Source organism: Diabrotica virgifera, chromosome 3 (assembly GCF_917563875.1).
Source record: "Diabrotica virgifera virgifera chromosome 3, PGI_DIABVI_V3a".
NCBI lineage: Eukaryota > Metazoa > Arthropoda > Insecta > Coleoptera > Chrysomelidae > Diabrotica > Diabrotica virgifera.
In genome coordinates, this window is record NC_065445.1 from 264960429 (window position 1) to 264978846 (window position 18418).

Here is an 18418-nt window from a genome sequence, read left to right on the forward strand (position 1 = left end):
GAATAAATCAGTAGTAATTACACACGAGAGCTCTAAAATTATCGATTTCCATCCAAAGTGACACTTTGGCAGTTTTAATTTCACGACCCGAAGGGGAGTTAAATTATGTCAAAGTGTCACGAGGGCAAAACACATCGATAATTTAAGAGCTCGAGAGTAATTCGGTAAGATTATTTTATAAATAAAACTATCTTTTTAAATTATTTTAACTAATATTATATTGATATCTTTTCCTGAATATTTACTAAAACTGTTTCTTGGTGTTCTCTGTGACAACTTGTAGAACATTAATTGTCATTAATGGCACTGAACGTATTTTTGCCTAGCAACAAAGAGCATCTGACGTTAAATACTTGAGGAAGGGAAATTATCAAAAATTATGGGCATTAATATCACAAGAGAGTGAGAATAAATGGACAATAATGCGACAGTATTTCGAAAACTTGTTGTCTGGTAATAGACACGAGAGTCTGCAGGGCTCGAGTGGCTATTGTCCAATGAAAAAAAGTTTGAGAAACTGTGGAGCATTATTTTCTTATTTATTCTTACTGTCGTGTGATATTCGTAAGGTTATTTTTTAATAACATATAAAATTCAAGAATTTGTATAAAAACATTCAGTGACATTGATACCAATTAGTGTGATACACATTTTTTAACTTGTCAAAGTGAAGAGCACAGTTTAGCAAATATTTAGACGAAGATGTTTTTAAAACATTGGTTAAAATTATTTATAAATACAGTTTTATTCATGAAATAATCTTACCGAAGTAAACTCGAGCGCTTAAATTTGCCGATTTGTGTTAGAATTTGCAGATTTCTCGTGAAAATTTGGTATTAGATGCAGAATTAAAAGTTTATCATGGATATTTTGTTAAATGTGACAGTTGCCAAAACTAGGAAACTGGTTACAATTAAGCAGAAACAATCTACTTAAAAAAATTTCCACTGTAACTTTGTACAGTAGAAAATTACCACTGTAATAATAATCTGATTGAACAGAATTAAACACGTGATGAAAAACCTTACTACGCGAGTGGAAGTTAAAATCATTAAAAAATAATCACTGTAATTTTTATTCTTGTAGGTTTCTATTGGTCAGAATATCTATGAATGAAATAATCAACATAATAAATAATCAACATAATAAAAACAATCTTATATTTATGTACTTTAAACAAAATAAGGTAAAGGTTTTACAATATCCTCTAAAATCTACTTCCCTGTTTGCTTTCTCTATACGTGTCTTGTGATCAAGAATTTATCTACGAGTAGAAATGAGGTCTACACCCTTTGGTATTTATACGCCCACCGAGGATAATCTTTTTAGAAAATTTACAACAGCTCTAGACTTTATTTTATCGTGTCTACAAGGACCAAGGATTTTTTGCACACAATGGTCACGCAAAGAACTGAGATAATGCCTTATATTATTAAGGATTTTATCCCACTGAGAAGTCCTTTTAACCGAATGTATGTGTTCTTACCAAAGATATATCTTATACATCCAAAAGGAGAGAGTCCGTAACGATGGCTTAAATCCAAGAAGTGAATCACAATGTTAATGTCTCAATGACTGTGTACCATTACTAGATAATACTCAAAAGTATGAGAGTGAAATTGTTAAATAAAAACAGTGAAAGTTTTTATAAAATTTACTTTAAAATATATGAATAGGTACCTACGTGAAGAAGAATAAATCATTTATCCAATCTTCACGTTAATCAAAAACGAAATTAGTTATTGCAAACTCAGATATATTTTTTTTATTAACATCCAAAAATTTTTACAATGAAAACAATAAGTAAAATTGTTTGTCTTTACAATGACAGAGAGATGTAAGGTAAGGTCCAGTGACCAAAGCATCACGACACACATTAGCTTGTTTACCGGTGAGATGCGCACTTACACTGATACGCGAGCACGAAAACTACAACCGGCACAGAACACAATGGCTGGACGCTGTTGAAGGCGTAGCTTCCTCTGCTGTAGGCTCTGTCAGGATCGGTTAGGTAGGTCCAAGGGGTCATATCGCTTCAATCTTTTCGTTTGTTGGTTGTTGAGAAGATTATGTGCCAGGGTGATAGGATGCACCCGCAACCTTTTTTGATATTGATCAGAAGATTTTTGCACTCTTCAGAAACTGTTAGTACCTGAAGATCTTTAGGTATTGCGTCATTCTGGATATACCAAGGGGCATTAGCGATTGTTCTTAGAGTTTTGATTGAAATCTTTGTATTTTCATAATATTAGATTTGCTAGCTGATCCCCAGAGCTGCGAACCATATGTCCAAATGGTTTTTATTATTGTTTTGTATATCAGCAGCTTGTTATCGATCGATAGGTGAGAGTTTTTTCCTAGCATGCAGTAAAGTTTTCTGTATAAAATTTCCAGTTGAAGTCTTGTCGTCCATATATGTTTGGTCCAAGTTAGTAACTCAGATACAAAAAAATGTTTACGAACATACCAAGCTTATGTTTGACCCTACCCTTTTTATCTACCATAGACATTACGATTTAACTTTATTCAGAAAATTCTTCTCGTTTCTATACACAGAGCTCCTTTTATTAAATTGAACCAAAAATATTGGACGAATCTTTTTCAGCATTTCTTTCTTCAACTCTTTTCTGTGCCGATTATAGTTCACGTTATTTGTACATGATTAAAATAAGTTTATTTTGACGTTTCGGCTTCCACTTCGAAAATCGCTCCCAAAATACAAAACATTATCTAAAAAAAGAATGTGTGTATACTTTGTACGCACGTAAGAAGTTATACTTCTATTATATGATTTCAACGAAATAAATATACTTTAAACAGTTTATTTTTATTTTATTTAAATATTAAACCAATTTTAATGCTTACCACTTTCCAAAAATAAAAAAAAAAGAATAGGAATGGTCCGCATTTGAACCCAAGACCACTCGATCTCTAGCCGTATCTATACCAATAAGGCTACGAGGTCTCTGTGTACATAGCCTCGGACATACTGACAATTCACGGTAACAAATAGACGAAGTGAAGTATTCTGGCTAGTTGGCTCGGCCAAGGCCATCAAATTCACAGAAAACAAAGTGAAGTATAATAAAAATATAAATGTTTTAATAATACTTATCTTACTCACGCGGAAGACAAACAAAGACACAAAAATTATAATAAATATATTTACTAAAAACACTAATAAATATATCCTTTTCATACCTTTTTTTGCACTGATATATTTATACATAACTTGAAAGATTTAGCAATGAACTCCATACTGTCAGTGTGCGCATGCGAGCACAATAATAAAAATTACTACCAATCACGCCTAAAGAAGTATAACTTCAATAAATTAAACAAATTTTGGTTTTGTTACATGGTAAAGAAATTCTTCTAATAATTTAATTTTATCTGACTCATTCAACAGATTGATAATTCAGACACATTTATTTAAACATTTTTAAGTAGATGATCTTAAAATGATATTACCATTGTTTTTGAGTTGCGTTTTTGGGACGACTTTATTGGAAGTGAGTTCATTCGGTTACACGAAATCAACTTTAAAAATAAAAAACAAAATAAAATTTTAGTAGGACCCTATAGATTAGGACAAAGAAATAACAGAGCGAGAATACCAGTAAATTAGAAAAGAGAATATAAACTGGCAAAGCCCAAACGGGACAAGAAAAAATGAGAAATAACTATATAAATTAATCAGAACTATTGTTTAATAGTCGTTTCACATCTACCGAAATATTTGTGAAATTTTATTTTGCTTTGGTGTAAAACATAATTGAATCCATATTTCAATCATCTCTTATGTTGTTGTATACACTCGAACCTCTTCCTTATGTGCACCTTACTCACGAAGAAGGTTTCATATCGCTACCTTCCGGAAAGACCGACACAACTGGATTATTGCCACTTTTCAGTAGAGCCGATTAAAGAATCCAGAATTTTATTTTTTTTGTTTTTTGTATATTTTTTAACAATGGTATAAAAGTTTAATTATTATTGGAAAAGAACATATATTATGTGTATTTCACTAATTGTATCATTTTTAGTTTATAAGGATTGGCAGGATAATAGCTAAATGTGACGGTCTTTCCCAAAAAATATTATGTTCTTTTTAAGTTATACCTACTGAAGTAATAAAAATACTTAGTCTATATTTAGTAAAAAACGTTTATTATTTTAAATAAAGTACAAACATATTACTATTACTACTTAAGAAAACTAATAAATCAACCTAAACTTAATTGTAATTCTTACTACGTGAACCAAAAAATAAAGTTAAACAATAATAAAAATCAAACTCATTTAAATGACACAAAAAAAAACTTAAACGGTAAATATATTCGAAAAAAATGTGATCTAATTAAAGGTTTAAATAGAAAGTGTGGTAGAAACTTGGGATTATATTTTTTTCCATTAGTGATATAATTCCCTGCTTCTTTTTATCAGATATTTCAAGTTTCCTATTGTATAATTTTTTAAAGTGTAAATTCTGCAAATTCCAATTTGATCTTCTACAAAGCATATTAATGTTCAAAAAATTATCTTCTGCGTAGGATATTTTACAAAAGAAATTGGCAGGTGTGTCTTTTCTGACCTCAAATACCTTAATATCAGAGATTTTTACGTTTTCCCCATTTGAAGTCTTATAAATTTCTTTCATGCCCATGCTAGCTGTTAAATCTTTAATGTCCAGAAAATCATCATGGCTAAACTCGTGAACCTTGTAAGGTTGGCCTGTTTTTTTCGCTTGTCGGATAAGTGTAATGTACTGTTCTGGTACATAAATAGCTGCAGCCTTTTTGTATCGTGTTATTTGTCGCTCTATTACCGAATGAACGTTATCAGCATCATTTTGAGTGTGGCCTCTTATTAAATATTTATGTGTGATAACGTTTATGTTGCTCAATGTGTGTACAGCAAATGAATATAGACCGAAAAGAAATCTGTTTTTGTTCTGCCCTGTGCAATTATCAGTATAGAAAATAATATCTATCATTTTTGAGTCGTTGATACCTTTTTGATTTATTTCATTTAAAAAATGCCATATACAAGATCCAATCTCATTTGCACCTCTTTTAGCTTCCCCCTCGTGCCAAACGTAACACGACACGTCTTTGTCAGGGAAACTGGCAAAAGTTAAATTATACGTATTCAGTTTCGAAATATAGTAGAAGGAGGATGCATTGCCAGTGGGACATGGTAAGGTAGCTTGCAAATCAAAAGTTACTATGTACTTTCCAGTTTTTTTATCGTTTTCCCTTTCTATTCTTGAAAGATCTTTTTCCTGCAAGTGGGTCTCATACCTGTGTCTTATCAACTCTTTAGCTTGTTCAGAAGCGTTTCGAAACTCTAGGCATAGATCACATTGATCTTTTTTTGGAAAATAAAAATCTATATTAAACTGCTTTGTAAATACATCGTAGTATGTACGGTATGTAGCACATTGTACTTTTTTATTTTCACATAATTCTTTATAATCCCTGTACAATTCGGCTATTGTCCTCGTTCCCTCTATATATTCTTTTTGGGTCCGTGCACGGCAGTAGTGGCTCTCAACCCGGGGTATTGATTGAATGTGAACCATTATTGCTTGCAAAATATCATGGTCCCTAGTTTTGTGTTTTTTGTGTTTTCCTCTTGCTTCGTTTGCAATAATACCGTGAGTTTGTTTTTGCTTTTGTTTTTCACATACTGTTCTTATAGTCCTTGAAGTGATTCCTAAGGTAGACATAAAAAAAGTTTTACAAACACGGTGTTTCCTTTCAAGTACATGAAAATAATACGCATTATTTAGACTGCGTTTAGCAATACTGTACTTTGATTTTGCTACGGGACTCAATGATGATGCAATAAAATCCCTTTGCCTTTGTAGATCTGCTAGGTTCCAATATTCGTTAAAAATTACTAGTCGTTGTTCTTCCATGATTTTTTCCTTACATTTTAGCCTACATTTTTCAGTACAAGGTTGTAACACTTTTTTTGCATCTCTAGTTATTTGTGTTTTTATTTTAGTTCCATCTGCCAGTTTGGCAATTTTTACTGATGTGTAACTTTTTCCACTGTTTCTTAAGCGTCGAGTCACATTTTTTTTCCAGTTGGCCTCATTAAATGTTCTCTTTCTTCCTCTTTGTTTTGTTGAATCATCCTCTTTTTGTTTCTCGAGTAATACTGTTTGATCTTCTTTCCTATTAACCACCAGTTTTGCTGTGTCGTTTTCATCACCCGAATCGGAAGAATCTGACGCGACGTCTGCGCTTACATCATATTCTGGATCAATATCTGATTTTCCTGAGCCAAATGGTTCAGAACTACTGAAGTGGCTGCTAACACTGGATGAACTTAAAACACTGGATGAACTCGAAGAACGGGAACAATCATGATTTGACGGCTGGGTAACAGCAGGTACACTGGACGTTGAAGGATTTGTAACTGAAATGTACATAAAATTGAATAACACAAAAATAAACAAAAATAAAACAATATACCTTGACATTCAACCATCTGATTGTCTTCTATTTCGATGAGATTTGTTTCACATTTTGAAGCGGTTATTACATCTTTCTCATTATGGTTCGATGTCTGAGATACACTAGACGGAAATAAATCGTACTGATTTACGTTATATTCATTATCTGGAAAATATAAAAATATTCTTTAAAGTAGTATTTTAAAGGACACAGGAGTATTTTACCTTGTAATGTGGATAATTCGGTATAAGTTTTTTCTGATGTTTCTCCCATGGTTCTGTTCTCTGTTGTATTTAAAGATGATACTACACATGATTCCAAGATAGCTTGTTGTTCTGCATCAGCTTTATTAACATCTTGGATACATTCTAAAAAATATATTTTTGTGTACAAGGCACAATAGGAATAGAAAATATAAACTACAATACCTTTTAAACTAAGGTGATCTTCTGATTCCTTTAAAAATTTTTGAATTGCCCACATTGGCTTATCAATGTTATGAATTTCTACATTTTTCTTTGTAAGCTTCATTATCAGTGAATTTCTGTTTTGCTTAGTTTCCATTGTATGTCTGAAAGGAAAAAAAAACTTAATTTAAATTCACAAAGTATTTCCAGAAATGCACGCATTTATAACTGAATACGGCCGCCGTAACATTTATTTCTAACAAATGTTAATGTTTATTCAAGAAAGAACGTTCTAACTCGAAATCTGATATTTAGCAGACCTTACATCTAACTCTTTATTTCAGGAAAAAACGTCTCAATCATAATAATTCAAAAATTATAATACAAGAAACCTAAAATATTTTAGTTTTTACAAGCCAAACCGTAATTTTTTAAATTATGATCGTTATCTCTGAAATTACGATACATTAAAATATTCACAATTACCTTGAAGACAGGCGTAACTTAAAATGTGACGATGTTACTTGTAACTTTAAAAAACTATCTACTTACCTTTGCCCAGACAACTGGCACAAATAAAAGATATGACGATATTTCTTGAAATAGTTAATAAACACAGACGACACCTCTTATATCAAGACGTTCTTGACTGAAAAACAAACCGGATCGCTGCAATTACAACGCCGTGACTGAAGTGAGTCAGTCTTGAATGGTAATGGAGGGGAAATTCAGAACAGTGACAATTCGTAACAGTGGCGCCGTGTGATTATTTTTTGGACTATGGTTGTGACGATTTTTTTGGTAATAGATTGAGAAATTCTGTGTTCAAAACTGTAACAAAACGAAAAACAGATATTTCAGAGTTGCGACGGTCTTTCCGGAAAGTAGCGATATATCCAATTTACGTGTGTACACATTGTTCTTGTTGTGCAGTACCGGACTTCAGCTACGCGTTTCTGCGCTGTTTTTCTATTTACAAATATTTTTTATCGGTAGAAAGATCTTTGTGTCGTTTCGTAATTGAAAAACTGTACGTAATTATTGTAAATTACAAAAATAAATTATTTAGTACAAAAATAACCACACAGAACTGTTCTTTATATCTTGTTGTAGTAGAGTCTCTAAAAATAGTGGAGCCTATAATAAATTTACAATCAAGATGCAGTAGAAATAAACAAACCAAGACACGTTAAATGCCTTCCGAATCAAATTTTATGTATAAACTTTGGAAATTATGATTTGGGATTTACAATGTATATTATACATTTAGTCCATTCTTTCACGGTTTTTGCTCTAAATTTTAAAGAACCGCTTGGTTTGACATGAAATTTGGTATACATATAGCTTACATGTCAAAGAAAAAAAGTGATATTGAACCGATGTGTGCTTTTGCCCTGGGGGTGACTTTCACCCCCTTTTGGGGGTGAAAAAATATATGTCCAAAATAAGTCCGGAAATGGGTAAACTGACTAATTTTAAGTAACTTTTGTTCTATAGAGCTTTTTCGCCAAGTCAACACTTTTCGAGTTATTTGCGAGTGAATATGTTCATTTTTCAACAAAATAACCACATTTTTGGACGGTTTTTCGCAAATAACTCAAAAAGTAAGTATTTTGTCGAAAAAAACGTTCTTAGCAAAAATATAGCACATAGAAAAGTAAAAAAAATGGTGTATGCGTTAGGTCTCTGAATCTCGTAGAACCAGAGTGATAGCCAATGAAAAATAGATGCATATTCACCAAATTTCAAATAGAATATTTCGACGTGAAATATCCAAAAAATTAAGCACTTTTTGGAGAAAACCTATAATGACTTTTTTAAAGTGTTTAAAAAAAGCTTTATTTCTGTTTTTACAAAAAGTTTCTAGCATTAAATTTAACCAAGTTACGCTCAAAATAAAGTTGGTCCCTTTTGTTTTTGCAAAAAAAAAATCGGGAAGATCACCCCCTAATTAGCAACTTAAATGAAATTAATCGTTACCGCTCCACAAATTATTTTACTTATGTTGTGTTTATATGATCTGTAAGTTTGATCGAGTCAAAGTGCTTATTTTTGAAACAATTTGATTTCAAAGTAAAATTTTTAAAAATTTAAATTTTGAAATATATCTTTTTTTCAAAATAACTTAAGAATTGTTAGAGATACCAAAAATCTCGAAAAACAAAAAAAGTCAGATTTGCTTTTCTGAATATCATGTATTTTTTTGTTTTTCTGTTAGACAAAAATTGATTAAGATTTGGTGTTTCTAAATTTGCATACATTTTTAATCAGTGACTCGTTCAACCCCTTTTAACTACAGCCCTTTCAATAATAAGGACTTTGAACCGATGAAACTTACAGATCATATAAACAATATATACACGAGTCAAGAAACTTGTGAAGTCGTAACGATTAAGTTCATTTAAGATACTAACTGGGGGTGATTTTCTCGATTTTTTTACCAAAAGCAAAAGGGACTAACTTTATTTTGAGCGTAACTTGTTTAATTTTGATGTTAGAAATTTTTTTTATAAAACAAAAATGAAGCTTTTTTTAAACACTTTAAATAAGTTGTAATGAATTTTCCCCGAAATGTGCTTAATTTTTGGTTATTTCACGTTAAAATATTCCATTTGGAATTTGACGAATATTAACCTATATTTCATTAGCTATAACTCTGTTTCTACTAGGTGTAGAGACGTGATATATACACCATTTTTTTAAAAATTTGTACAGGCTATATTTTTGCTAAAAATGTTTGTTCGACAAAATACTTACTATTTGAGTTATTTACGAAAAACCGTCTAAAAACGTGGTTATTTTGTTGAAAAAATGAACATATTCACTGTCAAATAACTCGAAAAGTATTGACTTAGTGAAAAAATTCTATAGGAGAAAAGTTACTTAAAATTAGCCAGTTTATCCATTTCCTGACTTTCTTTGGACGAATATTTTTTCACCTCCAAGAGGGGGTGAAAACCACCCCTAGGGCAAAAGCACATATCGGCACAATATCACTATTTTTCTTTGACTTGTTAGCTATGTGTATGCCAAATTTCATGTCAATCCAAGCGGTTCTTTAAAATTTAGAGGTTTTGCAATAATTTATCGTTAAAGAACGGACTAATTGTAAATTATGATTCGGGAATGCTCGTAGTAGCATTTAACGTGTCCTGGTTTGTTTATTTCTACTGCATCTTGATTGTAAATTTAGTATAGGTACTAGAAAGTTTTGGTGCTTTTAATTTTTTGGGCATCAGTGATTTCGAGATCCGGGGCGTCAACCGATCTCGTTATCATGTACTATGTCTTATTGAAGTTGATGTCTAGTCCATTATTTAAGTCAAACCGGCAAACAGGTGTATGTTCTCAAAGAAATTGAAAGTGTGTAAAAAATTTTTAATAATCAGCTAAGTACTTTCAACACATAACGTGCCATCATCAGAGCTTCCTAAAAGGACATTTAAGATAAGAGATTTTTTATAAACAAAAGATTGAAAAAACTTACGTCCTCTTATAAATCCTTCATAGAAGAGTAAATGTTAAAATTCACATGATAAATCATGGATACTGGGCAAAAGCCACAGATATCGGGTATAAAACCCTTAAAATTAAAAGTTTATCACATCTAAATTCTTTTTTAGTTTAAAATTACAACATGGCGGCGTCAAACCATTGTGAGTTCACGTGAACAGCTGAGCGCTGTCATTCATTCAAATGATAAAGAAGGAACCACTAATTTATGCGCCCTCTATATTGGTATGTAAATAAAAATTAAAAATTAATTAAATTGAAAATGGCTAAAAGGCCATGTGTTGGTTAAATTAATTCTAAGTGAAGATACTAAATTTTTAAAGTTAAATTTTCAAAATTACAAATATTAATATTGAAGTGAAATGTTAATGTGTATGTAAGTTATCAAAATTCTTTTAAAAAACCAACCGTTATGGTTTGACCAAGTGTGGAAGAAGTTAGATGAAAACAAACCAAGGAGAAGTCTCATTTGTCAAGTTCAGAGTTCGAAAGCTGTTATTTTATAAAATTAACAAATTTACCAATAGATTAAGTAAAATCTCAAATATTCTACTTATATGTAATCAACGAAAGAAAACTCAAGAATACCGAAAAAGTAATGTTCAAAATACCTACAGCAATTGTTGGGTATACTGTATACTAAACCAAAATTATTAAACAAATTTCTTAAAGATAGGATCAAATTTACAATTTAATTGAATCTGAGTGTTAACACAGTTTTGAGGATTTCTTTTCATTTCTCTACTTATTTCTAGATCTTCTCGTAGATTCATTTTAGTATAGTTATTATTTGGTATGCTATGTAGGATCCTACTATCTCTTTGGGGACTAAAGCTGTGTTTCGATGCATGCAAATGATGACCAAAACTAGATTTATCGATCTTTGAATCGTATTAAAGAACATCTTTCAAAGATCGATAAATCTAGTTTTGGTCATCATTTGCATGCATCGAAACACAGCTTTAGTCCCCAAAGAGATAGTAGGATCCTACATAGCATACCAAATAATAACTATACTAAAATAAATCTACTAGAAGGTCTAGAAATAAGTAGAGAAATGAAAAGAAATCCTCAAAACTGTGTTAACACTCAGATTCAATTAAATTGCAAATTTGATCCTATCTTTAAGAAATTTCTTTAATAATTTTGGTTTAGTATAGAGTATACCCAACAATTGCTGTAGGTATTTTGAACATTACTTTTTCGGTATTCTTGAGTTTTCTTTCATTGATTACATATAAGTAGAATATTTGAGATTTGACTTAATCTATTGGTAAATTTGTTAATTTTATAAAATAACAGCTTTCGAACTCTGAACTTGACAAATGAGACTTCTCCTTGGTTTGTTTTCATCTAACTTCTTCCACACTTGGTCAAACCATAACGGTTTGTTTTTTAAAAGAATTTTGATAACTTACATACACATTAACATTTCACTTCAATATTAATATTTGTAATTTTGAAAATTTAACTTTAAAAATTTAGTATCTTCACTTAGAATTAATTTAACCAACACATGGCCTTTTAACCATTTTCAATTTAATTAATTTTTAATTTTTATTTACATACCAATATAGATGACGCATAAATTAGTGGTTCCTTCTTTATCATTTGAATGAATGACAGCGCTCAGCTGTTCACGTGAACTCACAATGGTTTGACGCCGCCATGTCGTAATTTTAAACTAAAAAAGAATTTAGATGTGATAAACTTTTAATTTTAAGGGTTTTATACCCGATATCTGTGGCTTTTGCCCAGTATCCATGATTTATCATGTGAATTTTAACAATTACTCTTCTATGAAGGATTTATAAGAGGACGTAAGTTTTTTCAATCTTTTGTTTATAAAAAATCTCTTATCTTAAATGTCCTTTTAGGAAGCTCTGATGATGGCACGTTATGTGTTGAAAGTACTTAGCTGATTATTAAAAATTTTTTACACACTTTCAATTTCTTTGAGAACATACACCTGTTTGCCGGTTTTGACCTTTTTAGAAGTGTGTACAAGTCATACAGTCTGTTTCAATTCACTATTTAAGTATTCTTCTGTGAGTTTTCTAATCATGTAGGAGAGTTCATCTTCACCTTGCGCCATCATTACCTGGTCATCATCATCTTCTTCTTCTTCTGGTTCCTAGCCGTTTCGGATGTTGAAAATCACATTGGCAACAGTTCCGTCGAGGTTTTCTTAAACCATGTTCTCAAATTCCGCAGCCATGATATCCTCCTTCTACCGGGTCCGCGCTTACCTTTGACTTTACCTTGCAATATGGACTGCAGCAGGGAGTAACGGTGTTGATTTCTCATAACGTGTCCCAGATAATACGGTTTTATACGTTTGATGGTAAACACAATCTCCGATTCCTTCATCATTCTTTCTAAAACTTCCTTGTTCGTGATCCTTGCTGTCCAGGGTATTCTCAGCATTCTTCTATAGAGCCACATCTCAAACGCTTCAAGTTTTTTAATAGTGACCTCTGTAAGCATCCATGCCTCCCCTCCGTAGGGATATGTTGTGGCTTCTGAAGATGGCCCTCATTTTGCTAAAAACCATTCTTGCCTTTCCTATGCGGCACTTTATTTCCTGTACGTTGTTCCACTGTTCATTTATAATAGTTCCCAGGTAGCAATACTGTTTTACGCGCTCCAACTGCGTTCCAATAATGTACAGGTGAGCCCCGTATATATTCTCCTTGCTGATAATCATTTGTTTGGTTTTTTGGGTATTAATGTTTAGTCCGTACTGTTGACTGTACTCGTTGATTCTGTGCATTAGCTTCTGAAATCCCTCTAAACTATCTGCTATCACCATGGTGTCGTCGGCATATCTAATATTGTTGTATTACTCTTTCTCCATTTAGAAGGATGCCTTAGTCTACTCCGTATAGAGTATAGAGCCTCGTTAAAAATTCTCTCTGAGTACATATTAAATATCAACGGCGATAGAATACATCCCTGCCTAACTCCACGTAGTATTTTTATGTGATATGTTTCTTCTCCGTTAATTTTCATATATGCGGTCTGATTCCAGTAGAGTTCTGAAATTATTCTGAGGTCTTTGTCATCCAAGTCCGCTTCTTCAAATTCAAAATGTTAATCATCTTTTGATGTTGAACTCTGTTAAGTGCCTTTTCATAGTTGATCAAGCACGCGTATACGTCGCAGTTAACGTCCCTGCATCTTTGAATCAGAACCTGTACGCCGAAAAGTACCTCTCTGGTACCCACAGCATTAATGAACCCGAACTGTCTGTCCGATATTTGTTCCTCGCACTTCTTATAAATTCTTCCATGGATGACTCTAAGAAACAGTTTCAACATATGGCTCATTAGGCTGATTGTTCGATATTCTTCGCACTTTTTTGTCCCCTGTTTTTTACGTATCGCTATGAATTCTGATTCTAGCCATTTATCAGGGATGATTCCTGTATTGTATATTTTATTGAAGACAGCCGTGATCCAGTTTATTCCTTCTTTCTCCAATAGTTTTAAAAATTCATCCTCGATATTATTAGGCCCTACAGCTTTCCTGTTTTTTATCCGTTTTATTGCATCTTCTACCTCGGATTTAAATATGTTCGGGCCCGTCATCCTCTCTGAAAATGGATGCCTGTAATCTGTTCTTTGATCTTGAAAAAGTGTCTCCAAATATATTCTCCATTTGTCCTTCATCTCTTGGATATCAATGATTAATTTTCTTTTGGTGTCTATGAGCTTCATTTGTGTTCGATTTTTAAAAGTACCTGTTACTTCTTTTACCTTTTTGTGTACATTAAAGTTGTCTTGCTTGGCTTGTAGTCTTTCTATTTCGGTACATTTCTCTACATCTTCTTTTTCTTTAGCTTCTCTTCTCTTATTTTTCTTCTGATGCAGGCCTGCATCTTTTTATATTCATCTTTATTTCCTTTAATTAACCTTCTGAGTTTCATTAAGTGAAGGATTTCTGGAGTCATCCAAGATTTCTTCTTTGTTTCTTTGTTTGGTTTTAGCAGCTCTTCTTTAGATTTCTTAAGTATTTCTTCGAACTGGTTGATTTCTTATTGGATGTTATTTTCTTCTTTTAATTGTTTAACCTGGTTGTTAATATATTCCCCCACTTGCTTCTTAACTTCCGGATGTTGCAGGGCTGTCATGTCGTAGTTAGGTCTAGCCTTTTTCTTTATTGTCTTTAGTCTCACATCCATGACTCTCACTAAAGTTATGTGGTCCGATTCAATGTCCGCTCCTGAATAGGTTTTGACAGACTTGAAACTGTTTCTGAATCTCCTATTTACCACTATATATAATATATTTGGTTTACCTACAAATATTCCAGTTTTCTAGTTTTTATACTTTTCATAATTTCTAACTCCTTACTTAAACGTCGTAGCACTTCAACATTGGTAATCCTTTGAACCCACTGTATCACTACATTTCGAACACTTCTAGTCTTCTTATGTGTTGTCTTTTCAATGCCCAAGCTTCAATTCCGTATAGCAATATAGAAAATATATAGCATAGGTCTTTGTTTGTAAGCAGTGTCTTCATTTTTATAAATGCTTGCCTTGCAGTTTCAATTCGGACTTTAATTTCTTTGCTTTGGTCATTTTTGTCATTAACCCAGGTTTCCAGATATTTGTATGTCTCAACTTTTTCTATTTGGGTTTGCTCTATCATTAACCTTTCATTTCCATGTTCTGTTTTTGAGACAATCATAAATTTAGTTTTTTTCTTGTTTATTTTTAGTCCGTATCGAATGCAATAATCGATAATTCTATTTAGCAATTCTTGTAGCGATTCCAGGTTGTCTGCCATTATAACGGTGTCATCAGCGATTCTTATGTTATTTACTATTCTTCCGTTTATAGAGATTCCATCACTTAGCTCCGCTATCGCTTCCTGACATATGGCTTCACTGTACAGGTTAAACAGTAGCGGCGACAGAACACAACCCTGTCTTACTCCTCTCTTTATATCAATATTCTCGGATTATTGTTCTTCTATCTTTATATTAGCCTTTTGATTCCAATACAGATTGATGATAATTCGTAAATCTCGTCTGTCTATATCTCTGTTTTTCAATAATTCTATTAGTTTTTCATGTCGGACCCTGTCGAACGCTTTTTCGAAGTCGATGAAACAGGAATAAATATCCAGGTTCATATATCTAAGCATCTTTGAAAGAGGACATTAAACGCAAACAATGCCTCCCTTGTTCCAAGTCCTTTGCGGAACCCAAATTGGGGATCATCCATATCATATTCTAGCTTTCTGTATAATCTTCCATGAATCACCTTTAGAAATATTTTGAGGGTATGGCTTATTAGTAATATTGTCCTATAGTCCGAACAATCTTTGGCATATATTGTTTTTGGTATTGTTACAAAGGTGGACACCAACCATTCCTGAGGGATTTTTCCGGTTTTATATACTTCATTAAACAGATCCAGTAGTACCGGTAGAGTTTCATCGTCTAGACATTTCAGTAATTCCGCAGGTATGTCATCTGGACCTATAGTTTTTCCGTTTTTTTTTTTAAACTTACTCAATATTATGTAAATATTTAGCTAAGTCCGACCCTGCTGAAATGTACATATATATAGAATGTAGGAGGCTTTCTTTGAAATATTTTATGTAGAGTATAAAGTGTGCATAAAGCCTAAGTTAGGGGTATATTTACGGATTTGCTGGTAAATATGGTAGAATGTACATAAGCTGCATATCCATTATTTAAGTTTATATACAAATTGAATTTAGTTGCATACATGAATACTCCAAGATTTGAGCATCTGTGCGCTTTTTAAATGCGATAACTGGAAATACATATGCTGCAACGAAAAATGTTCAAAGATATGTAGTCCAGGGCCCATCTGTTTTGAGATGGACGTTGAGAGGTGACTCAATTTTTTTTGCAGAAATTGCTTGAAAATAACTAAAATAATAATATTTGAGTTATCCTCCCTCTCAAAAAGGTCCGGAACATTGTTTAAATAATCAAAATGTCAAAAAATGAAGGAAAAATTCGATTTTTTTATTCGTTTTTTGATTATAACTTTAAAACTATTCATTTCCCAGAAAAGACGTACTAACATAAAAGTTACGTAATTAAATTTCCTACAATATAGAATTGGTTAAAAATTTAAAAAGTAGTCACCCTTGTTGCAAAATAGCAATAATTGCGAAAAAAATATTCAAAAACAAGTATTCGCATTTTACGTTTTTCAACCATGTATGCTACACTTAGGACCTTCATATTTCACCCAGAAAAACTCTATAATCTAACCGTAAATTTTATTAAGATCGGTTCTATAGATTTTGTATATAGAAGTGTACTGTACCTTTCATTTGCAATTTGCAAAATTAAGATCGATGAACCACCACGGCGTCAGGAATTTTTTTTAAATAAACATTAATTATTAGTGCTACGCGCAGGACAGCAGTGTTCGATTCACACAAGTTGATTTCCACCAAAATTTCTTCCAATCTTTATCTAATATATTATTTTCTTACTCTATATTTTGTTGTATTTTAATATTTTAATTCCACAAAAATCAAACTAATTTTATTATTGTTTGTGAAATATTGTTTAAACAATTGCATATGTTTAAAAATAATAAACTTTTATTCTCCAAGTTAAAATATATGAACAAAGAAAGTTTTTGCTAAAAAGTGTTATTTCAAAGGATAGTGTATGTGTTTCTATTTTGCAATAAACAAACTTATTTATTTATATCGAAATGTAATAAAAATTAAAATGTATTAATCATTATCAAAGGTTATTGTAATGCCCAATCAGAGCAAACTATCCGCTGTCCTGCGCGCAGCACCAATAATTAATGTTTATTTAAAAAATTCCTGACGCCGTGGTAGTTAATCGATATTAATTTTGCAAATTGCAAATGGAAGGTACGGTACACTTCTAGACGCAAAAAAATTTCAACTTGCTATCTGCTTTATTTTCAGAGCTATAACATTTTTAAAAATTAATTTTTTTTGCGAAAGCTGGATTGCAAAATTTATTTTGCAAAATCTATTGAACCGATCTTAATGAAATTTACAGTATTGTTTTACTGTATCATAAAGTTTTTCTGTGTGAAATATGATGGTCTTAAATGTAGCATAAATGGTTGAGAAACGTAAAATGCGAATAAATGTTTTTGTACGATTTTTTCGCAATTATTGCTATTTTGCAACAAGGGTGACTATTACTAACTTTTAAAATTTTAACCAATTCTCAGTACAACTTTTCTCGAAAATGAATACTTTTAAAGTTATAATCAAAAAACGAAGAAAAAGAATCGAATTATTCCTTCATTTTTTGACATTTTAAATATTTAAACAATGTTCCGGACCTTTTTGAGAGGGAGGATAACTCAAATATTATTACTTGAGTTATTTTCAAGCAATTTCTGCAAAAAAATTTAAGTCACCTCTCAACGTCCAAATGTACTAATATTTTTACAGATGCGCCCTGGTCTAATGCTAAAATCAATAAAATTTTGCTAGTTGTATTACAATATACCGTAAAAATACTTGCTAGTTGTATTAAAATATATACATAAAATTTGGCGTTTTTATTATTCATAATTTAATTTGATCAGAAAATGTTTGGATATATTGATCAATTTTCATTTTTGTTTGAGAGTAATTGCTTGAGAGTAATTATTATGGTATAAAAAGTGTGCATAATTGAAATTTAGCTAGTCTTTAATTTAGAAAAGTGCTAATAATATGCCTGCGTTCAAGGGCTGATCCAGAGAGGTGGCCATTGGATCCATGCCCCCCTCCCCAATGCGAGAATTTAAAAAAATATACATTTAAATATTTGCTTCCATAATTGTATTAAATAAACCTGCTATCCACCTTGTTCCTGTCTCTCCCAATGCTCTCCATACTTCCCGAGGAATATCTCAGGACCAGATGATATTCCTGGGGAAGTATAAAGAGCATTGGGAGAGACAGGAACAAGGTGGCTAGCAGGTTTATTTAATAGAATTATGGAAGTTGGACAAATGCCAGACGAATGGAGAAGCAGCATACTAGTACCTGTCTA

General features: G+C 31.9%; 1 protein-coding gene across 1 annotated transcript; it reads right to left on the reverse strand.

Moving 5' to 3' along the window:
- Window positions 1-3883: 3883 nt before the first annotated feature.
- On the reverse strand, window positions 3884-7765 carry LOC114325803 (uncharacterized). Its single transcript, XM_028273932.2, has 5 exons — window positions 7427-7765; window positions 6896-7038; window positions 6692-6835; window positions 6486-6632; window positions 3884-6429 (listed from the first exon to the last, which is right to left on the reverse strand). Exons 2-5 carry the CDS (start codon window positions 7029-7031, stop codon window positions 4361-4363), a joined length of 2496 nt encoding a protein of 831 aa, XP_028129733.1. The 5' UTR covers window positions 7032-7038; window positions 7427-7765; the 3' UTR covers window positions 3884-4360.
- Between the last annotated feature and the right edge of the window lie 10653 nt (window positions 7766-18418).

What these genes read in the sequence shown, in the direction of transcription:
- LOC114325803 (XM_028273932.2), bottom strand. Translation starts at nt 7,031, where the DNA reads ATGGAAACTAAGCAAAACAGAAATTCACTGATAATGAAGCTTACAAAG. An exon ending in AGATCACCTTAGTTTAAAAG is followed by an intron (nt 6,836 to 6,895) that starts GTATTGTAGTTT and finishes TATATTTTTTAG; the next exon opens with AATGTATCCAAGATGTTAAT. An exon ending in TCAGATGGTTGAATGTCAAG is followed by an intron (nt 6,430 to 6,485) that starts GTATATTGTTTT and finishes TGTACATTTCAG; the next exon opens with TTACAAATCCTTCAACGTCC.